Genomic DNA, 24554 nt, shown 5'->3' with positions numbered 1-24554 from the left:
CACAGCCGGGACTGGTCACAAGAGCCACGTGGGACCCTGGAGCCTCCCTGCTCGCCCAGTTCCGTTACTTCCGCTGTGCTTTGCGGTTAGCGCACCGGAGCCTTTGGCCTGGGGCTGTGTGTGCGTCGTCAGGGACAGACTGGACACAGGGGCTGGGAGGCCTTTTCTGGTCTCAGGCCCCTCTTGGGGCCAGAAAAGATAAGACAGCAAGCGGAGGCCTGATGGCTCCTGAGGTTTAACGGTTGTAAGACCCGGGCACCGTCTCCAGACGGGGTTAAACATCCTCTTCTAAAGCATCACTCACCTGGTGGGATCTCAGCACTGGGGCAGGCTGTTGGGTAAACATTTTGGAGCAGATGGCAGGGATTAAAAGAACAGTCTGCCGTGGGGGCCCCCTGGCACCTGCCGAACCGCGTACGAGTAGGGTGCTCCCAGCTCACCGGGCGTCTCAGAGACGAAGCGGTTTTGTCCTTCCGTCCCGGGCCGGGACCCGCGTAGCTGCATGTGGCAGTCACGCCTCGAGGGTGCCCCCGGGGATGTCCCTGGGTCAGCATCGTGGAAATACAGAAGCAGGAGCAGACGAGTGCCCGAGTGTGTCCCACTTCCCCTGAACGCATGGGGCTTGTCAACGGACGGTTCCCAGCGAGGGTCAGAGTCTCCAAGAACACCGTCTAGTAGAAGTCTGTAATGAAAGCCACACACAGGAATCCAAATGTCCCAATAGCTACTTTACGGTAAGAGTAATGCAAAAGTCAGAGGAAACAGGTGAAATTGCTTTTAATAATACATTTGACTTATCTCATGCGGCCATAATTTGATCATCTCAATGTGTAATCAACCTAAAAATGATTGAGCTACTTTACGTTCTTTTTTTTTTTTTTTTTTTTGGCATGGAGTATTTGAAATCTGGGTATCCTTTATTCGTGGCCTACCTCAGTTCAGACTCGCCACATTTCAGTACTCGCCCGGCAGGGGAGATACCAAGATCCAGCCAGCCACGTTTCAGGGGCTCGAGAGTCACACGTGGCTTGTGGCACCGCTGTGGTTACTGCAGCTCTAGAAGCCCCGCGGATAACTGTGACGGTGAGCGCTTACGGCCCGACTGCGCGACGCGTGTTCCGTCACCCGATCCTCGCACGCTCCGAGGTGGTTGCCGGCTGCTGAGGGACGCAGGTGTGTGTTCGGTTTGCGGACTCGCCTTCCATCTTCAAAGAGCCCGTGGCGTGGCCTCTGCCGCCTCTGATCCCGCTTCCCTCTGCTTCCATCATCGCTTGGCCTTCTTTGATTCTGATCTCTGCGGAGTCCCCTTTAGGAGGACCCTGCGGTGACATCAGGCCCGTCTGCCCCCTTGCAAGATCCTTCAACGAATCACATCGGCAAAGCCTTTTTATCATATAACGTAGCGTCTGTAGGTTCTGGGCTCAGGGGGTGGATGTCTGGAGGGGATATTATGCAGCCTGCTTGGGAGGAGGGGGACTCTGTCTTCATAATCACGGCAGGATGCCGCCTGGCCGAGGCCACAGACTTCCTACTTCCACTTGTCATCATCTGTGTAGCCGGAGCGCCCTGCTCCAGCAAGGCCCCCCCCCCCCCCCCGCCTTTGCTCCAGCAGATCTGAAGCACCAGCCGCCACTGGGAGGGGGGAGGGAAGTGTGGTAGCTCCTGCCCCTCCCCCCGCCCTGGTGGTTTGCTGGGTGAGGGACTCTCTGGGATTTATGCGTGTCCTTCCTGCAAGGGAGCTGGAAATTCGTGAGGAGTCCTTATTTCCTGCTTTTTGCTTCTCATTTTGGGGGAGAAGAGGGAGGAGGCTGGCCAGCATCATTGACCAGAAGGGGCACCTCTGACCTCCTAGAAGGGGCCTCAAACGTCATCTAACCTGCCACCCCAGCCCTGCCCGGCCACCACCCAGCCCCACCGTGTCCTAGCCAACACTGACCTCCAACCCAAACTTGACCTCTCAAGCAAGTCATTTGCTTTCTAACAAAGATCTTTCCAATGAACCCACTGAAGTCCTTGGTAGCCAGTAATAGAAACCGACTTGGATTAACTTATGCAAAAAGAAAAAAAAAAAAAAAGGTGGCCAGGAAACCCCTCCTTGGGGAGATCGGATGTCTTGCTTTTCCTGACAACTTGGGGATTCCTTCCCTAGGAAAGGGAAACCGTGTGCCTCTGACTCCGAGAGCACAGGCACTCCTCAAACACCCACCTGCTATAGTTGCCCGACCCCACAGGAGGGTTGGAGAGTCACAGACCTGAGGGAGCAGCGAGGCAAGTGCTGGGCCGGAGCATGAGTCCCGACGGCAGGAGCCTGGTCAGGGTGCCTAATGACTGAGCAAGACGGGGCGGCAGGCGGACCTTTAGTGTTGTTATGCAGTGCGTGTGTCTCGGGTGGGAGGGGTGCTGGGAACGGAGGAGATTGTCCCCGGAAGAAGGAATCACAGGCTCTTCCCGGAAGCACGCCTGGAATGATCATTCTAGTGGGTGGCTAGGGGTCAGTGCTCCGCGGCAGAAACGGAAGGAATCGCAGACGTGTTGCTGATTATGGCCCCGCCTCCCCTGACCTTGGTCTTGCTCCCAGGGTCCCAATCTTCTCTCCCACCCTTATTTCCACTAACCCCCCCCCCCCCCACCTGCCCCATGCTCCACCCAGACCCGGCCCCCGATGTTTCCCAAAGCATCCTGGGATCTCCCATCTGTTTGTACCGGTGCCTTCACACGCAACGTGTTTATCTCACTCCGGGCTGCCTCCAAATCCCTTCCCGCCGCGCCCCTCCCCGAGCCCTCCAGCTCGGTGGGCTGCCCCTCCCCCCCCCCCCCCCGCCCTCAACTCTCCTGTTACTCTGCTTTGTGTGTCTGTGTGTTTGGTCCTGTGTGGCCAGACTGCCTGGGAATGAGGCCTGCCATATGCCTTCTCGTCCTCATTTCCCCCCAGCACAGTGCCTCACTTGTGGCAGAATCAAATAGATCTTTGTTGAGTTGAACTGAAGTGGAAAGATGGCCTACGTTATTTTCTCCGTGTCATTCACGGCAAAGAGTCCCACGAGGGTCTCTTCCGGTCAAGAAGGTAGTTTTTGGCTACCATCTCCTGACTCTCCACTCCTGCCCTTTGAGGCTCAGACTGATTTAAAGCCCTTGGCCTTAAATGCCAAAGCACATTTACCGAAGTGAGCTCCCGGCTCCGTCTGACCTGTTTACTTTGCCTGCGCGTTTGACCTGTGCACTTTGCCTGCACGTTTACAAACCTATTAGGACAGTTGCCAGGCAGAGACATGTCGTGGCTTCCTCTCATCTTCCCAGCACAGTTTGCATATTAAAAGAAGAACTTGGGGAGGGTAGTGACCAGAAAGAAATCACTGGAATTTCTCGTGTATTGGAGACGGGCCCCAGAGAGATGGGATGCGAGGGGCTTCTCGGAAAGAACCCAAGCAGCTTCAGCTGTAGCCTTCCGTGCCCCCTGCTCTGTAATCGATACGACCACCTCTCCCTACTTCTCCCTTCCCGTCCCGTTTGTGCAAGGTCTCCTCTACGAAGGGGTGCTCCTACGTAGCAACTGAACTTGCCCAACCAGAAGTTAAAGGGAAATAAAGCGGACAACATCACGAGAGCTGGGTAACTACCCCCGAGGCGCAGACCTGGTGTCCCGTACGGAGATTCGCTTTTCCCACAAAGTTGGCATCAGACTCGAGCTCGCCTTTATAAAGTGCCCCGGCCCGACCCCGGGGCTTCTTAGAGGACAAGGAGGCTGTCATCTGCCTCTTTTCCTTGTGCCTCCGGAGGCCGGCCGAGAGGCCAGACGGTGGGGAGGGGTACCCCAGGGCTGGCTGCACAGAGACCCTGAAACCAGCACGGCCGGAGGCTGGGTGGAAAGGCTCCTGGCAAGCTTATGAGGAGCTACGGTCAGGTGGGGCACTTTCCAGATCTTTCCATGAAGAGAAAGTCAGGGGCTCGCTGACCCTCCACACCTGTGACTTCTCTGTCCGCCCGGAAGTGGTCAGCAGCCAGTCTTGTCCCGACACCCGTCCTGGCTGCGGATCCCTGTGATGGACAGCCTACCGGGTCCCTTATTTCACATCCCTGCTGTTTACAAATGTCTGTCCGATGGGACCGTTGTCTGGCTGAGGTGGGCGCAGCCCTTGGCTCTAGATCAGTTGGAGGGGTGGCCCCACCTTCCAGAGCTCAGGCTTCGGTGCCCATCCGCACAGTGGCGTATCCCACATCTGGAGGCCAGGGCGGCCCCGGGGGCTCTTCCTGCCTGCTCCTCCCTCTCATCCCGGTGCCTAGTGACAGACATCTGGGTCTGGGTCCGCCCTGCCCTTTCTCAGCCGTGACCCCCGACGCACCCAGGCCTCCCCGCCAGCTGAAGCCCAGGCCTGCCAGGGACATCCTACGGGGACGCTGAATCCGAGACTGCGATGCCAAAACCGACTTCTGGCAGAAAATCCTTCTTTTTGTCTCTGAGTAAAGAGCGCACCTGCTAACCTCACCTTTTCCACTCCCACCTGCGACACGGTGGGTAACACCAAGGATGTGGCTCAGGCCTCCCGCCTGGGCATTGGCCCCCTGGACTCTGGCTCCCGGGGTCCGCTCCCACGTCCTCTGCTGCTCCCCTGCCCAGGACCTTCTGGGCAAGGAGCCTGTCCCTGCAGGGGGCTGGGGGGCCGTCTTCAAGTACGAGGGCTTGACTGAAGGCCGTATGGGGAAATAAGGGAGGTTGGAATCTTTCCTTTAAAAAAAAATTTTTTTTACATTTATTTCTTTTTGAGAGACAGAGTGAGATAGTGCACAAGTAGGGAGAGGCAGGGAAAGAGGGAGACACAGAATCCGAAGCAGGCTCCGGGCTCCGAGCTGTCACCACAGAGCCCGACGCAGGGCTCAAACCCACAAACCGTGAGATCATGACCTGAGCCGAAGTCGGACGCTCAACCGACTGAGCCACCCGGGCACCCCAGAATTTTTTTTTTTTTTTTAAGAACAAAGAAGGGGCACCTGGGTGGCTCAGTCGGTTGAGCGTCCGACTTCGGCTCAGGTCATGATCTCGCAGTTCATGAGTTGGAGCCCCGCGTCGGGCTCTGTGCTGACAGTTCGGAGCCCGGAGCCTGCTTCAGGTTCTGTGTCTCCCTCTCTGCCCCTTCCCTGCTCACGCGCTGTCTCTCTCTCTCAAATATAAATAAACATTAAAAAAAATTAAAGAACAAAGAAGCATGTTGTGAAAGCTGTTTCTTCCCAATCCTAGCCTGTGACTTACCCAGTCTGCTGTCTATAGTCTAAGAAATCCATATGCATAAGCAGACATATATATACGTGTGAATGTGTATGTGCATATTTTAAAATACACAAATGGCGTTTCACTGTACACGTGGTTCCACACGTTGCATTTAATTTTCTTTTATTAACACTTTATCATGGAGCTCATTCCAGTAGGTATTTCTGGACCTACCCCTTGTTTTCTCACGGCCACAGTAGATTTCACTATATGGCTGGACCTTAATTGATTTCACCAGTTCTCCATTAACAAACGCTTTAACTGGGGCAGCTGCGTGGCTCAGTTGGTTAAGCGTCTGACTCTTGATTTTGGCTCAGGTTATGATCTCATGTTTGTGAGCTCAAGGGTGAGGAGAAGAGGCAGGGGAGAGGAAGGAGGGGAGGAGAGGAGGGGAGAGGAAAGCAGAGGACCCGCCCAGATCTGGCAGGGAGGCCTGGGGGGCGGGGCGGCTTAGCAGGTGCCATCCAGCAGCCTGTGTCCCCAGGGGGAGACCTGAGGCGGGCTTGGGGAGGGTGTGGGGACAGAGGGAGAAAACGGCCACGCAGTGTGTGGCTCCAGGGCCACCCTGTTCCCCTGTCTCACAGCCTGGCTGCACCTCCGAGCCTGGCCAGACCCCGTGTTCGAGGCAGACGCCCTGACTCTGCGATGTCATGGATCGGCGAACAACGTCCTGTCCCAGGTGAAGTTCTACAAAGACAGAAGATTACTCCAAACCCCGAAGACCAGATGGTCCCTGTCCGTGGGGACGGCTACCCTGGAAAGCAGCGGTCAGTACAGCTGCTCTGGGAAGGTGGCCTACGTCCCATACCTGGGCAGACAAACCTCAGAGCTGGTCAAGGTTCAAGTCCAAGGTGAATCACCATCTCAGGGGGGTCGGGGGTGGGGCTGGGATGCTGCTCAGGGATCTGGTCTCTAGAGGTCAGCAGCTGTCCCTCTGGCTGCCCCTGATGCCGGGCGACCACAGGGCCCCCGTCTAGAGCCAGGGGAAGGAAGTGCCCTGAACCAGCCTGGGCCAGACCCTTCCCCTCCGGGGACCAGCTGACCCCTACGGCCCTCTGGCTTTGGCTCGGGACTCCAGAGAGGCTCTGGCGGTGTGGGTCGTAGCTGGGAGGCGGGTCCTGGGACACAATGACAGGGTCTCCCGTGGGGCGTGGGGCTGTGACCTGGGATGCGCTCTGGCTTGGACCCCGGCCTCTGGGGACTCAGGGTTCTGGAGGCCCCCCCTGAGCCTGGGCCCACGTCTCCCCAGAGCCGTTCCCGCCTCCTGTGCTGAGCGCTGTCCCCTCTCCCGAGCTCCGTGAGGGGAGCCCGCTGACCCCGAGATGCCAGACGAAGCTGCACCCCCAGAAGTCGGCCCTGAGGCTCCTCTTCTCCTTCCACAGAGATGCCAGCACCTTGCAGGACCGGGGCTCCCACCCGGAGCTCTGCCTCCCGGGAGCCCAGGAGAGAGACTCTGGGCTTTCCTGGTGCCGGGCCACCCTTGAGGGTGGTGTGGCCCAGAAGCAGAGCCCCCAGCAGGAGGTCAGGGTGCAGGGTGAGTGGCAGAGTCCGGTCCGCAGAGAGGTCCACTCCAGCAACAGGGGAGAAGGAGGCGCGGCGGGCTCCACGGAGAGGGCGCCTGCACACGGGGAAGAATGGAGGGGGGCCAGGCTTCCTGAGGGTCTGGAGCCCACCTGCACACAGGGCCCCGCGCCCGCCTCTCTCTGCTCCTTCTCCCGTGCGTGCCTCTGTGGGGCTCTCCCCGCCTCTCCCTCTAACAGACGCTCGGCTGCCATCACGAAGTGTCCGGGCGGTGGGGCGAGGGACCTTCAACAATGAAAATATGTCCTCACTGTCCTGGAGGCTGGAAGTGGGGTGTCGAGATGGTAGGAAGGTCAGGCTCATGCTGGGTTCCCTTCTTTAGGCTTGGGGGGTGGGGGAGGGGTGGGGGGAGGAGACCCTCTGCTCTCTCTTCTTCTCAGGGTGCTAATGTCGCCATGAGGCCCCGCCTCGTGACCTCCCATAGGCTGCAACTCCAAAGACCATCTCTTGGGGGGGGTGTGTGGCTTCGGCATACAAATTTGGGGGGACACAGGCTTTCGGTACGCGGCACACCCCGTGGCCTGTCTTGTCTGCAGGAGAGGAACCTCTACCTGGACCCTGGCGAGAGCGGCTCAGAGGCCCTGGGCCCTGGGCGCCAGCTCTGAGCTTGACTCGACGTCCTTTCCAGATACTTCTGCAAAGCCTCCAGGCCTCCCCTGGTACCGCACTGTGTCCACATCACCTACTCGGCCTGGGAATCCCTCACCTGGTCACAGAGCAGAGGGGGGTGAGGCCTGTCCACCCCGGAGTCCACCGGCATCTCGGTGCTGTTCCTCCTCCCAGAGGGTGCTGGGAGATGTCCCTCTTCTCCTGCTCAGGGCCGGGCACCCCCCTGCCCCCTGCTCCCACGCGAGCAGCACAGCCAGCTCACAGAGGGGCTCAGAGGCTGTGGGCACACGGTGTCCCTTTGCTTCTCCCTGGGGGTGTTACCTCCAGCGACGGGCAGCGGTCAGGGGTCCGGTCGCGCCTGGACGGATGCACTTTGGAAGGTTGGCGCGTTTCTTCTTTCCTCCTTGTCACCTTGCCTGCAAGTGAATTTAACGTTGTGTCGTGCAGAATTAACTTTACCCAAGGAGAGGTCTGGCCTTTGCCAGGGGCTGCTGGGTTGGTCCTTAGGGGTGTCGTGTCCCATAGGAGTGTCTCTGTTTGCACAGGGACCTCGGCCACCAGACAGTCTAACAACGTGGCTTATGATGAGGGTTTCGGGACATGTGGCATCATTTCTGCCGCCAGAGGGACGGGATGCGGAAGGTACGAGCCCGGGCCTTCAGAAGGGCGGACGCTAACGGGCAGCCGCGTGGGCTGAGGTCATCAAGCTCACTGTTGTCATGTGGGTGCGGAGCGTAACCGGGGACAGGACGCGTTTGGTACTTGCCCCGGGCCCGTGCCCTTCTGCTCGAGGCTGCCTTTCACGGGCAGCCTTTCCCTGTCATAAGGCACAATGGCAAACATAAAGGCTTTCAGTGTGTTCTGTGAGTCCTTCTAGCAAATTACTGAACCTGAGGTGGTTCCGGGAACCCCGTGGAACGTGCAGCGGGCGTCAGAGGCGAGGGTGGTCTCGTGTGGACCATGTTCTCCCGCCGTGGGCCGGGCGGCCCTCTTGCACGCGGTTTGCAAATGCGTCCGAGAGAAGACACCAGTCGGTTAGGAAAATCAGATTAAAAGCCAGCGGGGTAGACAGATAAGCTGGAGCCAGGAGCAAGGTCACTATCCAAATGGCGTCTCTCGCGCTGTGTCCCCGCTAAGGCAGGGCCACAAAGGTGGGTCTCCCCTCGACAGCACGGGTCTGGGAGGGCGGCGAGGCATCTGCGCTATCACAGGACTGCTCGGGAAACGGTGTGGCCGCCGCGAACACTGTCTTTAGCTGTGTCTTTCGGCCGCCCCGTCGGCAACTCCTGCTTTGTCCGCGCGTCCCCCACAGGCTCTGGGTGTTGCAGCAAAAGCGCTTGAGAAGGCAAGTGGGCATGGCCCTTGCGGGATGGGGTTTGCCTCTCCGCTTTCTGATCACCCGCCTGACCCGGCTTGTGATTCTCCAGGGGGACGAACTACCCACACCCCAGCTTTGATGGCCTCTGTCGGGACAAGCCATGGTGACTTGCTTACGAGAACACACGGTATTCTCTTACTCTTTTACAGCCACAGAATCAGTAATAAACACTATTTTAAAGAATTTCAAGTATACTGGGGGATGGTTTTTTTTAAAGGGAAGTTCCCCCTCCCGCCAAGAAATCTTTTCATAAGCCTGATATGTAAATGGTGGGGGGGAGGCCTGGAATTTGACCTCTGGCGGTGCCTCGATGCCTCGATGCCTCATTTCTTTGCCCCCCTGCAAGCCCGGAGCCGCCAAGGAACCCTCAGGGCCCCGAGGCGCTGCCATCGGGTTTTATGCTGAGAGGGGCTGCAGCCCCCGCCTCCACCAGAAAAGTCCATTTATGCTTCACGAACTGGGTTTCTGGTAATATTTCCTTGGAGGGAAGGGCTGTGTGGATGTTTCCTAAAGTTCAGAAACCAGTTCTGGATGGCACTGGACTGGATGGCACAGACTTCGGGTGACGCGGCACCAGGCGAGCTTCTGGAAGGTGTCGAGTTAGGCATGGACCCCTGCCTCCCCTCCCCTGCACACCCCTTCCGACGAGGCCATGCGCAGTCAGCCCGACTGGACATCCCGAGTGCCAGGCCTCGTCCATGCCGGGGTCATTCTTCCCGCCTCTCCTGCCCCCTCCCACAGAGCGGCCTGGTGGCTGCTCCGAGATGCTCCACTTGTCCTGTCCCTCCATTTCCTCTTCTGGGAGACTGGGGGGGGGATCCCCGAGGCCTCCCCTGTCCTTAGCCCTGTCCACAGATGGGGAGAAAACGTTGCACCCTTGCTGTTCTGTTATCAGCTTGCTGCCCCCTCGGGGAAGGGAAGCCTCTCCCTTCCAGGTGGCCTGACCCCCAAGCCTCTCTCAGTGCCCTGGGTCAGGACCCCAGACAGACCCTCTCTTGCCCGGGAAGAAGGATTTGACCCAGAGAGCAGAGCGACCCCATAGGGTGTCATGAAATCTCTACAGGGGATAAGGTCTTCTCTGGTGAGAGCGTTTGTATTGGATAATGAAGGTCTGCAGCCTTTCTCAGGAGAAGTGTTTAGTGTGTGTGTGCGTGCACGTGTGCATGTGTGAGTATGTGTATGGGTGTGTGCAGGTGTGGGTACGTGTGCTTGTACTTGTGCGAGCATGCACACGCGTGCATGTGTGAGTACACGTGAGTGTGTGCATGTGTGAATACGTGTGCACGGTGCGTGTGCAGGTGTGAGCACGTGTGCGTGTACGCATGCGAGTGTGCACGCGCGTGCATGTGTGAGTACGTGTGTATGGGTGTGCGCAGGTGTGAGTACGTGTGCGTGTATGCGTGCGAGCACGCGCGTGCATGTGTGAGTACACACGCGTGTGTTCATGTGTGAGTACGTGTGCATACGTGTGTGTGCATGTACGCGTGCATGTGTGTTTGCGCATGGGGCTGGCGGGGGCCGCTTTCTGAATCCCAAATTAGTAAATCGCTACTCAGTGGATCAGAGATGAAATTTGCAAAATCTCTCCAAAGAACCAGCTGGTCCGATGGAAGCGTCTACCGTGTTAGAAGAACGAGGTGGGGTGGCCGTGGCCTTGGCACGCAGAGTCACAGAGGTAAACCCGGACGGTGGTTTCTGGCTTCTGGCTTCTGGCTGGGGCTCCTGCAGCCGGCCCGCCGCAGCCTGGCAGAGGGAGCACCGTGGAGAAGGGCGCGGGGGTTGGGGCCAAATTGTTGAGCCACAGGCCGTCTCCTTTCCCCGAGCACCGTGCTCTCTGGCAGCCTTCGGTCGACAACTCCTCACGCTGACCGAGCGAGCGGGAGACGTCGGGGCGCAGCTGCGGCTGGCGGGTTCGGTCTGAGCGCTCGGCCCAGTGGACACCTGGCCGCCGTCCGGGTCGTTCCTTCGTGCGGTTCTGTCCTCACCTCGCCACTTCCTGCTGGCTGTTTGCCCGTGTGTGTTGCTCACGTCCCCCCAGCCCCTGTGTGATGCTGTAGCTGCCGCGTTTCCCGGCTCACGGCCGCCGCCCACATCCAAAGCGGCGCCCGGCGCTTATCCGAAGCTTCGAGAATATTTGCGGGATGAACATAGTTTAATGCGCCACTTGACGATGTCACCTCTGATAAAACGAGGCAGCATCCCAGATTCTGATAAATTCTGGGACGTCGAAGCGCTGGGCTTTGGAGCCTGCTCTGTGAGTGCTAAAGTCAGTGAAAAAAGTACCCTCGGGGTGGGGGGGGCCCCCTGCCCGGGCTGGGGCCTTGGCTTTCCTCCGGCCACGGGCCTCTGCACCCTTCCGGCTCCTTGAGCGCCTCCAGCCTCAAATACAATTAAAAGTGAAAAGCGTGTACAAATGCAAACTGACAATTCCACCAAAACACGAGTAACATGTACCGCGTGGGTTTTCCGTGCGCGGGGACATCACCAGATGTAGCTCTGTTACAGCTCAAGTCAGTCCAACCGAGTCAAGTCTCCGGCCAGCAAGACACCCGGTGATCTGGGGGTGGGCGTCTGCTTGGCCTCGTGTGGCCCCCGAGAAACGCCCCTCTAGCATCCGGACCTCCGGTTTTTGGTTTTGCTTTTTGCGGTTTTAATTTGCAAAATAAGGGGTTGGACGAGACCAATAGATTCTGAACTTTTCTTCTTTGGGCGACGGCGCCCTGTTTTCCAACAGCTTCTGTTTCAACAGCCCCCACCTCCCCCCGCCCCCCGCCCCGGCCACGTCAAAGGACAAGCGCGGACACGGGACCCGGGACCCGGGCCGTGTCAGGTGGACGCTCCCAGGCCTCTCTCCCGCTTCCCCTGCATGATCGGGGACAGAGCGCCCCCAAGTTGCCAGGGGACCCCCAGGAGGACGCACTGAAAGCCCCAGAGATCCTCTCCTGTTCTGGGAAGCCCAGCCCAAGAAGCGGGCAGTCTCAGAGCCCTATTCACGGGGAGACAAAGATTTATGGCCTGGGAATTTCCTCTCCGTTTCAGTGCAGCAGAGGAGCAGGCAGAGTGTGGTGTGGTCCCACGTTAGCCTGCAGGGGACCCCCCGGGGGACCTGGAACAGCAGGCGGATTTGCAGCCCCTCCCCCCACAGCCCCCACCTGGTTCCCCGGGTCTGGAGCGGGGCCAGAGGAACCGGCGAGGTAACCGGCCCTCCGAGGGACTCTGTGCGGCTCTGCGGTGCCTGCGCTGATCCCTGCGTGCTGAGCTCGATGGCACTGGGGAGAAGTCGAGGGCGGCGGGTGTGCGGGAGTCGCTCTGGGGTCTGGATGCCCGGGAGGGACGAGGAATGAGTTGCCGGGCGCGGCGCACCCGGGGCTCAGGGCAGCGAGCGTGCTGGGCTGACCTGGCACAGGGGGGTGGGGAGGGGGCGCGAACTCCCGGTACCTCCCAGCTGGGCCGCCTCCGCCAGCGACGCCCTCTGCCTCCCCGACCGCGGCGGGTCGGTGCTGCCAGGGAACCTTCTCGAATAAGCCTGGGCATGTGTCCAGCATTAGAGACTTCCTGTGTATTCTCCTCAGTGGCCCCAGACCCTGGCCGATGACCGAGGGGCTCCGGGTCGTCCTGAGGCCAAAGCCCTTGAGCTTTCCGAGTCGCGGGCCATCAGAGAGAAGCAGGAGAAGCACATCCCACAGGCACGGACCCTCCCGGTTGTCACCCTTTGCAGGCTCATTTCCTTTGACACCTCATTTCATCCCACCGCTGCCCGGCAGGCAGAGCAGGTGCGGTGAGGACCCCACTCCGCAGAGGGAGGAGCCCAGGCACTGTGATGGTTGCAGGTGCGTTCTCGTACCCCCTGCCCGCCCCACCGCCCCCTCCGGACCGTTGGGGCCATTCGTTGGCCAGAAGAGCTAAGGGTGGTCCTCAACTCTTAAAGCTTAGTGAGCGGGGCGCCTGGGTGGCTCGGTCATTGGGCGTTCCAGTCCTGATTTCAGCTCAGGTCATGATCTCATGGCTCGCGGGTTCGAGCCCCGCGCTGGGCTCTGTGTTGACAGCATGGAGCCTGCTTGGGATTCCCTCTCTCTCCCTCTCCCTCTGCCCCTCCCTCCCCCCCCCCTCTCTCTCTCTCAAAATAGATAAACTTAAAAAAAATAATAAAGCTTAGCTAGCTCACTGAGACTCCTTTAGTAAGATTTTGCTCCTGTTCTAGGGTACAGGACTCCCCTCAATTTCTTGCCACTTACAAACCCACCCCATCTCGGGCCGTCTTTTCCTAAAATAAAAGACGATCTCGCACCCCGAGGCTGGGGCTTCCTCCCGGGCCCTGAATCTCAGCTCCCTCGCATCTTCTGGGAGCGGGGTGGGGGGGGCCCTCTGCGTCCACCCTGTCATTCATTTCCTGCTTCCTTCTTGCTTCTCTCCTCAGCATTTAAATATGTTCAACTGTCTCCTATCTTAAAACAGATTTTCTACCTACCCCCCCCCCACCCCCATCCCCCCTTTCCGTGTGCCTCTGGGCCATCCTGTGTTTCTCCAGCTGTGACAGGTGACCTTCTGGGGAGAGCGGGCCTTATACACTCGAGCTGCCCTCGAGGCCCTGGGAGCTGCCTCCTGCCCCCTCCGCTGCCCGGCTCAGCTCCTTCACCTCAGTCTCTCGGCCTCGCCTGGTGGGATCCTGGCGGGATCTACGTGCCCTGCCGTGTGTGGGGGCTGTTCTCTCCCACCTCAGGGACCCCGCAAGGGCTGGTCCCTGTGCAGGGGGAGCTCTGGGCCCTTCTGGGCGCCCTTTAACCACCTGCACACTATTTTAGGGTTCTCCTGCCACCTTCACGGCCCTGCTCAGTCACCGCCTTTAACCCTGACCTTGAAGAAGAAGGCGAACCGGGCAGGTGGAATAGAACAGAGACGTGAGGAGGTGGCTTATTTGGGACTTCTCTGCTAATGGCTCCTCCAGGGCCATGGCTTTGCTGTGCGGGTCCCCATCTGTCCAGACCCAAAGAGAAGCTGAGGAGAGAGAGTCTGATGAAAGGTCGGACCCTTTATTACTGCCCCTCCCTTCCGTCGGAGCAGGACCGGCTTCTCCCTGGCCCCTCTTTCCCAGGGCTATTACTGCAGGAGAAACTTATTTGTCCCTAAGAAAACCCGGCGGGAGACACCGGGGAGCTAAATGTCACGGGTGCAACTATTTTTATCACGGACAACAGTATCGTACTCTGGGTTCCTCCCAGAGCAGGGCCTTGGACAAGGGCTTGGGTGGAGGAAGTCTTTATGGGGAGGTGACCTGGGAAGCCAACCTGAGAGAATGAGGAAGACGGGCCTGGGAGGGGAGGAAAGCGAACACCGGCTGTGTCAAGGGTGGGTCACTGCTGTGGGCAAGTGGGGCTCAACCCTTGAAGAACCACCGAGCACAAGCCTCAGCAGGGTCGCAGGGAAGGGCAGGGGGGCGTTTAGCCACCAAGTCGGTGCCTCACTGGCTGGGGTGGCCTCCGGGGTCTGTACACGGCCCCCCCTGCGCCTCCGCGCCTGGGCTGAGTGGCCCTCCACTGCTTCTGAGAAAGCCCAGAAGCGGAAAAGCAGAGGTGCATGCATGGGGGGGGGGTGCGGAGGGGACCGTCACGACGCCGTCCAACAGCAACGCCGAGATCAGCCGGGCCGGAGGCTGCGGGAAGGGAACCCAAAGTGTCCGTCGCATGCCAGGTGTTAGCCGGGAGCCTCTCTGCGCGGTTCCACCACTGTGTCTATGAGCCAGGTGTCAGGAGAGCAAAGCAGAGTGAGGGGGACCTCTCCCCTGGTGGGATTTACAGCAGGATCGAAGGGCAGCCTGGGTCCCTGCTCTGGGACCCCTCACCCGGGGGTGGGGATTCAGGGTGGGTCGCTGGAAAGAGAGTTCTTTGACACAGCTGTTGTTTTATTCTGAGTTCCCGCCGCTTCCCCCTAAAGGACGCGGGCCAAGGGAGGGGCGGTCAAGGTGAGGACTTGGGGAGGTTGGACATGGGTCCCGTGGGGGAGGGTCCAAGGCCTGGGAGCGTTGTGCGCTGAGATCTGACCCCCTCGAGGCAGGCAGGAGTGCGATGTGCTGTAGATCCTGGCACCTGTCAGGGAGGAATATGACAGATCACCGAGGGCCGGCATTGAGACAGCCTGCCGCCTGCGTCTCTGGTGCCACACAGCGGGGACAGCGGAGGGGCGGGAAGAGGGGACAGAACGTTGGTCACATGTCCAGGGGCTGTGGAGGGACATTCGAAGGACCACCCAGAGTAGAGATGCATCTGCTCTGGGTCAAGGGTAGGAGGGATAGGACCAGCAGAAACTCTCCAGAAGCCACAAAACTGCTCCTCAGAGGAAGAGACCATCTTAACCATCTGCCAGACCCACAGACAGCAAAGCCACTTAGCCGGGACGTCGTCACCTCTCCTTCAGGCGCTCACCCTGCTGGAGAGGTGGGGCAGGAGCTGGGGGCAGGGAGCTCCGGGCAGAAGTGCCTGGTAAGCTGGGAGCGAGCAGAGACACTCTTTTTATTTTTTATTTTTATTAAAAAAAATTTTTTTTTTTCTAAACTTTCATCGAGCAGAGACACTCTTTCCCGTTCCCCGGCGTAGGCTCCCAACCTGAGACAGACCCAAGCCAGGGGAGGGGGAGACCAACTTGAAGTTAAGATTGGAATTTTGTGTATTACACGGGACAGGAAGTTCTCATTTCTGAACTCAGACCAGAAGCCAAGACCAGAGTTCTCATCCGAGGCAGGGGAAGACCACCCTACTGGACAAAAATGAAGGGGCCGGGGGCACCCGGCTGGCTCAGTCGGTGGAGCGTGCGACTCTTGATCTTGGGGTTGTGAGTTCGAGCCCCACGTGGGGGGGTAGACATTACTGAAAAATAAAATCTTTGAACCACAGCAACAGTGAAGGGGCAGTGAGCGACAGATATGGAGTTGAGTTCCCACGAGGCAGAATGAAAATCAGATTTTCAGAGCGCTTGAAAATCATCTTCTGAGAAGTCCCTTCTGCACATCGGACTGAGAGAGCTTAGGGAGGATGGCGGTGTGCGAGAGAGAGAGAGAGAGAGAGAGAGAGAGAGAGAATTATGTCCCTCTACGCAAGAAGCGTGACATATTGTTTATGCTTGTTTATGAAGACAGGTCCAACCAATCTGGTCACACCGTGTTCACTGCAGCGGCCACGAAGGTGATCCTGGATCCCCGTCAAGAGAGAACTCGTCTTCCTCTGCAGGGGTGCAGCTGACGGACAGCCTCCAGCACAGCCCCCCGGGCCCCTGCTCTTCCTGGGGAGGCCCAGCTGTGACTGCGCAGAGAGGGTGAGGGACCTTTGCTGCAGAGCAGGGACCGTCCGCTTTGCACGGTGTGCTGGTGGCCTCTCCCTGCCTGACCCTGCTTCCTTCCTTTTTATCTTTTATGGGCTTTTCCCTCCACCCACGTGAAACTTCGTTCACCCCCAACGCCAGCACCTGCTTCTCGGAGACCCCAACGGATAGACTCACCCTTTAAACTCTGCACATTATGCATGTGACTTTGTTTTGGTTTGTTCTGATTTCTTTTTTTAATGGGAAGATTACATAAGGACGTTTTCATACTCAGACTGGGGCCTGATTTACGTTTTCAAAAAAAACCTCCAATCCCTGAGGTTTGATGCTCCTGAAATTGAACTTTCGGGACACCCCACCTCATTCTCTCAGCAGATCCTGCTACCCTTGAGATCGTTTCTCCTTGAAAGCTTTTCCTGACCTCCTGACTTCAAATTTGCTAGACCCCCTTGTCCTAGCCTCCCCAGATGAGTCCTTGGTGAAACTCATCAAGTTCTCAGTTAGTTGTCCGAGGTCAGATCCTTGCCCCTGATCTCTTTGAAGTCACGATCTAAAACTCTTGGTCACTGCTAACCCCTCAGGACTCAGGCCAGTGCCTCGGCCACAGAAGCTGCTTAGTAAATAGCTGACGGAGTGCTGAGTCTGCCAACCTAAAGGCTTGAAAAGCTGGCCCTTGACCAGAACTGATATATCTGCCCCCATTGTGTCCTCGGTTTTGGGGACATCGCTCTTGCTTCCTGATCACAGCACAGACCCGTAGAGTTGAGTGTTTAAAAAAACCTTAAGGGTTATCCCATCTGATGCCAGACAGGTTGTGCGACGTCCAACAATCCAAGATTTTCCAATGTTAGCTTGACTACCAGGGGTGGAGACTACCTCGCAAGGCCACCACTGCCTCCTGGACAGCTCTGACCGTCACATTTCCTACAGCTTTGGTCCACATCATATTCACACCATTTACTCTTTAATGTGGACAACCTAAATAGGCTCTCTGGCCCAAAGTGCTTTTGTTAAGAGGGTCGAAAGTTTTCTTCCTCCGAATAATCTCTCAAGTGGGGACCCAGCAAGAGCAAACTAGAAATACTCCAGGGGCACCTGGGTGGCTCAGTTGCGTGAGCCTCTGGCTCTCAGATTTGGTTCAGGTCAGGTCATGATCTGGTGGCTCACGAGTTCAAGCCCTGCCCCGGGCTCCTTCTCTCTCTCTCTCCCTACTCCCCTTTCTCAAAATAAATAAACAAACTTAAAAAAAAAAAAAACAAAAGAGAGAAATACTTCATTTATTCATCCATTCCAGAAATATCACTTGGTCGCCGCCTGTGTCTAACGTGGGACTTACAGAGATGTCCCAAAAGTTGGAGTCCATCTGGGGAGAGAAAGATGCTTATAAGGTCAGATGACCACAGCGACACAGGAACTTCCAAACGAGAGCTGACGCAGAGTATGCTGAGGGCTCAGGACAGGTGGTGGTGGTGGGGCGGGTGGGTTGGGAATACAGGGGCCAAGGAGTCTAGGAAGGCTTCCTGGAGGAAGCGGGGTCCGAGTGGCATTCGATGGACAGGAAGCGTGAGTCAGGGAGTGAACCAGATCAGCAGTTGGGCTCAGAGAGAAGTTCCCAAGACCGACAGGGAAGGGCTTGGTGAGGATAAGGGAAGTCGGAGGCTGCTGGGGGGTGGGATGTATCTCCCCTCCTAGGGACTGTCAATCAGTCGCTCTGTCTCTAGCAGCCTGTCTTCTTCATAGTCTCGGGGGCCGAGCAGGCCAACCCCCTCGGGCGCAGGGCCGCTGACATGGGGGCCCTTCGGATGCTGTTCCCGCTCCCGCTGCTTCGGGCAGGTGAGAGACTGCAGTCCCGGGACAAGAGAGTCTCCTCCCCTCTGCTCTGCTGTTCTGCTGGGGCTGGGGCTGGCTGGGCACCTTCTCTGGGGCCGGATGCTTCGGCCCTTCTGGACTAAAGAGGAGTAGGGTGTGGCTTTGCTGCAGGACCGAGAGATGAGGAAGCCTGGGCTCTAGAAAGGGGACCAGCCCGCAGCAGCCACAAGGATAAAGCCTGGAGGGGGACGACCCAGACGGAAGCCAGCCCCTGGCAGGTGCACAGTGGAAAGCCAGAGCCAGACAGGCGGCCGGGGGCGAGGCTGAGTGCGGGGCCTGGAAGCCGCACGGTCCGGCGGCCGTGTGCACGCGCCACAGCCCCGCTGCCAGGCTCGGCGGCCCCGAGACACCGGTGGGGCCTTTGCCTCCGTCTCCTCCTTTCCTTGCAGCCGACGGGGATTCTGGAGATGGCGTGGAGGCTGAGGAAGTAGTCGCTGTGCTTCAGGAGTCCGTCAGCCTTCCCCTGGAGGTACCATTCAATGACAAGGTCGAGGACATCTTCTGGTCCTCTCGCATAAGGCTTGCCACGGTGGTTCCGGGGAGAGAGGGACAGCCGGCTACCATCACGGTGACCAACGCTCGATACGCGGGCAGAGTGAGCTTCCCGGACCCCAGCTACTCCCTGCTCACCAGCAATCTGAGCTGGGGGGACTCAGGGCCTTACAAGGCTCAGGTCAACCTGAGGACGTCCCAGATCTCCGCCAGGCAGCATTACAGTCTCCGTGTCTACCGTGAGTCGAGGCTGGGAATTCTAAAGCTGCTTTTGGGGGCTCTCCTGGGCTTTGCATGCAGAGGAGTAGAGGTCTCAGGACTCAGGGCTGTGGTGTGAGGGGCTGGGACCAGAAGGCAGAGTGTCCCCGGTGTGCCCAACCCCAGGATCTGAGCCGCAGCCACCGATGCAGTGAGGCCCTGGGCCCTAAGGCTGTTCCCCTGGACCTTCCCAACATAGTGAGAGGGGCAGGTGCCCCAGACCTTGCCGGGGGGGGGGGTCTCTCCCTCCCACCGAGATTCCGCCTCCTGGCATTGGATGCCGCCTCTAGTCCCGAGCTTTTTATCCTTCTGTGTGATGTGAGGGCTCCTAACCAACGTCTCCTCTCTACCTGGACCAAGTCTCTTAGTGCCTGTGACAGTGACTGATGTTCTACCTCGAATCTTGCAGAGACACTGACTAAACTATAAATGCCCCCCCCCCCCCGCCCCTCCGCATGCAGAACGTGTGACAATATTTTCTGGGATCAAGGAGGCAGAATAGGGTTTAGAGGGAGGTGGGGTGCAAAGGGGAGAGGGAGAAGGCGAGACATTGGGCGGCGGGGGCGGGGGGAGTAGGAAATGCCAAAGGCAGGTCTGTCTACCTTAGCAGCTGCCCGGGGGACCCTGGAAGCAGATGTTACGGTGGATGGGTTTTGTTAGTCTCTGTTTACGTGAAGGGACTCTCAGGGGACACACCCTTCACCCCACTATTGAGGAGCTTAAGGAAACAGACCTGACCCCTGATTACGTAGAGGGCCTTTGCACGTTCCTCTTTCATCTAGGACGGCTGTCGGAGCCTCGCGTCACCGTGGGCTTTGAGAACTCCAGGGAAGGTGGCTTTAATGTGACCCTGACGTGCTCCGTAGAGAAGGAGGGCCTGGATGTGACCCACAGCTGGCTGTCCTGGGAACATGGCACTGAGACACTGAGACAGTCCGTGAGGGCTCTGCCCTCAGCGCGTCCCGGAGACCTGGGGACAATGCCCTCTCCTATACCTGCAGGGCCACCAACCCCGTCAGCAGCGTCCGTTCCCACCTGGTCCTTGCCGGGCCCTTCTGTGAAGGTACTGGGACCCCAGAGACAGGCGGCCACCTCCCTCCCTCAGCCCCTCCCAAGAGAGTGCCTGGGATCCAGAACCTCCCTCCTTCCCAGGGGGACTTGACCGCTGCACTGGGCGGGGGGGGCAGTGCTCCCCAGTTTCCAAAGGTTCTCTACTCTCTGGCTTAGCTTAAGATCACCCCCCGCCCCCGGATCTTAGTTCCTGAGCTTCCGTGACTCGAACACGCATGTCCAGAGACACTTGAAAAGGAACAGCAACTGACTGCTGACTCGAGCCCCCTGTGTGGGTTCTGGGCCAGGGGTCTGCCTCTTAATGGAGACCTCCCCCTCCCTCTGGCAAGCCCCGCTCTCCTTGCCTCCTTCTGCCCCCAGATCCTGGCTATGCCTTGGACACGTCCACTCACTTCTGCCTCTGAGCCAAAGGGCTGCTCTTCTCCTTCCTCGTGGTCACTCTGGCCGTGGGGCTCTGGCTCATCTGAGCCCAGAAAAGATGCAGAATGCCAGGGATGAGGACCCCCAGGAGAAACGAGGCTGAAGCCTCGCCCCGGCCTGGCCCGATCGCCCCTTGGGGACCCCTGTGCTGAGCACTCTTTCTTCCCAACCCCTCCCCCCACCCCGGAGTCCTTCCCGCCACCCCCCCACCGTGCTTCTCCTCCCAGGGTGCCACCGGGTGGGTGTCCCAAGGGCCATACTCCCCAAGGGAAGATTATCCGGCAATAAAGTCAAATCAGGTGACCGCCACTCTGGAGGAGCCGGCCTTTGGTCCTTGGCTGGATGATTCCGGGCCAAACCTGCTTCCCTGAACTTCCTTCTGTTCCAGCTGTCCTATCTGGGGCTGAGGCGAGCCCGATGACCCTGTCACCTCCCTATCTGCCTGACGCTAGCTGCTCAGGGCCTCTGACGCCTGACCCAGGGGCACAACAACTCGGCTGGACCAGTAGCTGAAGTCTGGACCCCTGACCGCTGTCTGCGGTTGGTCTTATTGTCCTGTCCTCCCCTAAAGATCCCCATGTCTCAGACCTTCTCTCTGGACCTTTGTCCCCGGCTCCTGCCCACCCCTTCCACGCACACCTGTAAGCAAAGGACCTTAAGCTGATTCTCTTGCTCCTTCCCGATCCCCTCAAGCCGTCCACGTTCCCCCCCCCCCCCCCCGGGCCTGCTGAACCACTATGTTGGTCACCCTCCCACGTTGGATCTTGTGGGTGTCACTCAATGCAGCCGCCACGCGGGGCAGGTGGGGAAGCATTAGGGAGGGGAACAGGAAGCCGCCCAGGTGACAGGTGATGAGGGTCGAGGGTTGAGGGTCTAGAGTGACTTGGAGGAGGTGGTGTAGGATAGGGTGACAGCACTGGGGAAGACGGCAGGAGCTCGGGGCTCTGCTCTGCCACTCGCTTGGGACATTTTGTTCAGCATCCAGACTCGGTCCGTTTTTACAAGGAAACTCTGCATAGGGGCAGGCATAGGGGCAGCCAATGGGGCTCTTACCAGAGACGTGGCTGTGGAGGTGAGGACAGGACTATGCCCCTGGGGACCATGGAAAGAGGAGTCTGAGGGACTAGGGACCAACATTCCTGACCTTCCTCCAGATCTCACCTTCCCCTCTCAGTGAGAAGGATGCTGATCTCCAAAGGGACTTCCAAGAGAAGGAATGTCAGGCTGTGAAGGGGAGTGGGATGCACAGGGGTTGTGGGGACAAAGGACACAGCCTGGGAAACAGGACAGGGGGCCAGGCACGCTTTTCTCTTCCTTCCTTCCTTCCTTCCTTCCTCCCTTCCTTCATTCCTTTCTCCCTCCCTCCCTCGCTCTCTCCTCCCCCCTCCCTCCCTTCCTTCCTTCCCTCCCTCCCTTCCTTCCTTCCTTCCTTCCTCCTTCCCTCCCTTCCTTCATTCCTTTCTCCCTCCCTCCCTCCCTCTCTCCTCCCCCCTCTCTCTCCTTCCTTTCCTTCCTTCCTTCCTTTCTTCCCTCCCTTCCTTCCCTCCTTCCTTCCCTGTTTTATTTTGAGATATAGAGGGGGAGAGAGGGAATCCCAAGCAGGTTCCACACTCTCAGCATGGTGCCCAACATGTGGCTTGAACTCACAAACCACGAGATGGTGACCTGAGCCAAAGCCGGATGCTTAACCAACTGAGCCACCCAGATGCCCCATCTTGGTGACGTTTCTATGCAGGAGACAGAGCCCCTTGGGGCCTGGGAAGGAGGTATTGAGGTTGGGGACCAGTCCTCACAGAGCTCCTCAGGCAGGCAACTGATCCGCTCTAGTCCCTGAGGGCCCAAGCCCTGGCGCCCCTGGAAGAAGGTCCCTGGCCTGAGGTCTCCCAAGCAGTCCCACCTTCAAACAGGCCTGAGGTTCAGGGCCCAAACCGCAGCCCCAATTCCTCCGACTCCTGTAATACAGCTTCTGGAGACTGACTGGGAAGATAGATACAGGGCAACGGATTTCCCTGTGTTTCAGGGTCAGGCCCACGGAAAGCGAATGAAGGAACAGTCTCTGTGCAGCTGGCCCGGGGCTCTCCCCCGGGACTCGGCCAAGTGCTTCTCACGCCATCTCCAGACAGAGAAGGGCTGAGGCCCCAAACCATCCCAGGCCCCTGGAATTGGAAGGCAGAAGGTGGAATCGAAGCTCAGGGAGGCCCAGGCCTCTCGCTCTGCAGGAAGCCGGGACAATACCCACCTGGTAGCACTTTGCAGCATTTGCCTGTCCTTTGAAACAGGTGAAAGCAAATAGAAGGGAGAAGGGTGCTAGTCGAGGCCCTACCAAGAGTCCGGCGCTGGGCTGGCACTGGAGAGGCAGGAAGGACACTGTGTGCCCTCGAGGAAGTCTTCCTGGAGTGTGTGAAGGTGTCATTACAGTGAGGTGTGACCAGGGCCCTGGTGAAGGTGAGGGCGAGGGTGAGGTGGGAGGGGCAGGACCGTGCCTTGGAGGCAAGAGGTGAATAGAATTCTGCCCCCGGATTAGTAGGGAGTCCAGGGAAGGGAGAGAAAGGACATCCTAGCCTGACAGAGGATGAACCCGAAGACGCACAGATTTGTGAGAGCACAGTGAGGTCCACACCCGTGTGTTAAAGAGGGAGGTAAGAGGCGGGTCTGGAGAGGAGGCAGGGCCCCCCCGACATACTCAGGGCTGTGGGAGAATTCAAGCGTGAACCAGACAAACACTGCAGGCTCTTGGACCTCTGGTCTCACTGGGTGCAGGAACCAGGCATGCCGACAGCTAGGTGACAGTCTGAGAAATCACACTGCTTTTCTTCTTTTTGAAAAGTTTCATTATTTATTTTTGAGAGAGAGAGAGAGAGAGAGAGAGAGAGCACGCACATGCAAGGAGGGGAAGGGCAGAGAGAGGGGGAGAGACAGAATCCCATGCAGGCTCCCTGATGCCAGTGCAGAACCCGAGCTGGGGCTTAGATCTCACAGACCATGAGATGGTGGCCTGAGATGAAATCAAGAGTCGGACCCTTAACCAACCGAGCCTCCCAGGCGCCCCGAGAAGCCACACTGCTTTTCTGCCCCGGTAAACGGGCCACCCCTCACAGCGGTCAAGTGTCCCTGGAACTGACAACATTGTCTGATCTTGTGAACAGGCTGAAAATACGTGGGCTGGCTGATACCCGGATTAGGTAAAATCCTAGTTGGTTGAACAAACTTTCCCAGAGAGTAGGAAGCGTGGAGGGCGGGCAACCCAGAAGAAAATCTTACTTTTGAGCCTCAGGGACTCAGAAGTTTCACTTCTGGCCTGGTGAAGGAGGCAGTCGCAGGGCTAGGTTCCTGTTCTTGCCAAAAAGCCCAGAAGATACCTGTGAACCAGAGCAAAATGATAATAATAATACAGCTCACAAAATAGGCGTCCAGAAAAAAAAAAATGATCCTATCAAAACCTTTCTAAAATGGAAACCTGTTTTATGGGGCGCCTGGGTGGCGCAGTCGGTTAAGCGTCCGACTTCAGCCAGGTCACGATCTCGCGGTCCGTGAGTTCGAGCCCCGCGTCGGGCTCTGGGCTGATGGCTCAGAGCCTGGAGCCTGTTTCCGATTCTGTGTCTCCCTCTCTTTCTGCCCCTCCCCCGTTCATGCTCTGTCTCTCTCTGTCCCAAAAATACATAAACGTTGAAAAAAAAAAATTAAAAAAAAAAATAAATAAATAAAATGGAAACCTGTTTTAAATCCCAAGTTTACAAAACGTGACTTTAACAACTGAAAGAAATGGGCTCGTCTTCAAGAAAACACTGTGGAGACAGCAGAAATGAATGTCTGGACTAGAGGGGTGGCTGATTCCCCCCCCCCCCACACCGGGGGGGGGGGAATCTTACCTGCTGGCCAGGGAGGGGCCCAAGGGATTAAAAAAAGGCTCCCAAGGGCCATCTTTTCTAGGCCTGATTCACACTACCTCAACGAACTTCCTCCTATCACTGCTGGGTGAGTCTGTTACAATGTCAAGTAAAGCAGTCACTTTGGGGGACTTTGCTGGAGGGGTAACAGGAGACACCACACCCCTCGCTGCTCCTGCCTCCCCCCTCCTCCCCCTCTGCCCGCACATTTTCACCTCAGGCTGTGGCAAAAAGCCCACAGATGTTTACATCTGGAAGAACTTTCCAGCAGTCCCTCTCTAAGGATGGAATGGACTCCTAGGAGGGCCGGTGAGCTTCCTGGCCCAGGATGTGGGCCCTTGGGGCCGAGATCATCCGGAAGGAGGGGGAGGCTGGGATGCTGGTGTGAGCCCTTGACCCCACCCCGCAGGGTCTC

The 24554-nt window shown here is 58.1% G+C and overlaps 2 protein-coding genes across 2 annotated transcripts; both read left to right on the top strand.

Moving 5' to 3' along the window:
• Positions 1-4525: 4525 nt before the first annotated feature.
• LOC123585795 (Fc receptor-like protein 6) lies at positions 4526-7449 on the top strand. The gene is made up of 5 exons (XM_045454262.1): positions 4526-4691; positions 5788-6114; positions 6513-6797; positions 7024-7112; positions 7381-7449. The coding sequence occupies exons 1-5, from the start codon at positions 4526-4528 to the stop codon at positions 7447-7449; spliced, it is 936 nt and encodes a 311-aa protein (XP_045310218.1).
• A 604-nt stretch (positions 7450-8053) lies between these two features.
• On the top strand, positions 8054-20561 carry SLAMF9 (SLAM family member 9). Its single transcript, XM_045454260.1, is given in 8 exon segments — positions 8054-8141; positions 10673-10746; positions 10870-11085; positions 12404-12609; positions 18189-18742; positions 19544-19689; positions 19692-19824; positions 20193-20561. Coding segments are annotated over 8 exon segments (1629 nt in total). The 3' UTR covers positions 20405-20561.
• The last annotated feature ends 3993 nt before the right edge of the window (positions 20562-24554 follow it).

Source organism: Leopardus geoffroyi, chromosome C3 (assembly GCF_018350155.1).
Source record: "Leopardus geoffroyi isolate Oge1 chromosome C3, O.geoffroyi_Oge1_pat1.0, whole genome shotgun sequence".
Lineage (NCBI taxonomy): Eukaryota > Metazoa > Chordata > Mammalia > Carnivora > Felidae > Leopardus > Leopardus geoffroyi.
This window is presented reverse-complemented; position numbering and strand designations above follow the sequence as displayed.

Bases quoted from the DNA above. Each gene is read 5' to 3' on its own strand.
- LOC123585795 (XM_045454262.1), top strand. From the start codon at position 4,526: ATGTGGCTCAGGCCTCCCGCCTGGGCATTGGCCCCCTGGACTCTGGCT. The intron at 6,798-7,023 runs GTGAGTGGCAGA...TCCCTCTAACAG, and splicing joins GCAGGAGGTCAGGGTGCAGG to ACGCTCGGCTGCCATCACGA. The intron at 7,113-7,380 runs GTGGGGTGTCGA...TCTTGTCTGCAG, and splicing joins CACTGTCCTGGAGGCTGGAA to GAGAGGAACCTCTACCTGGA.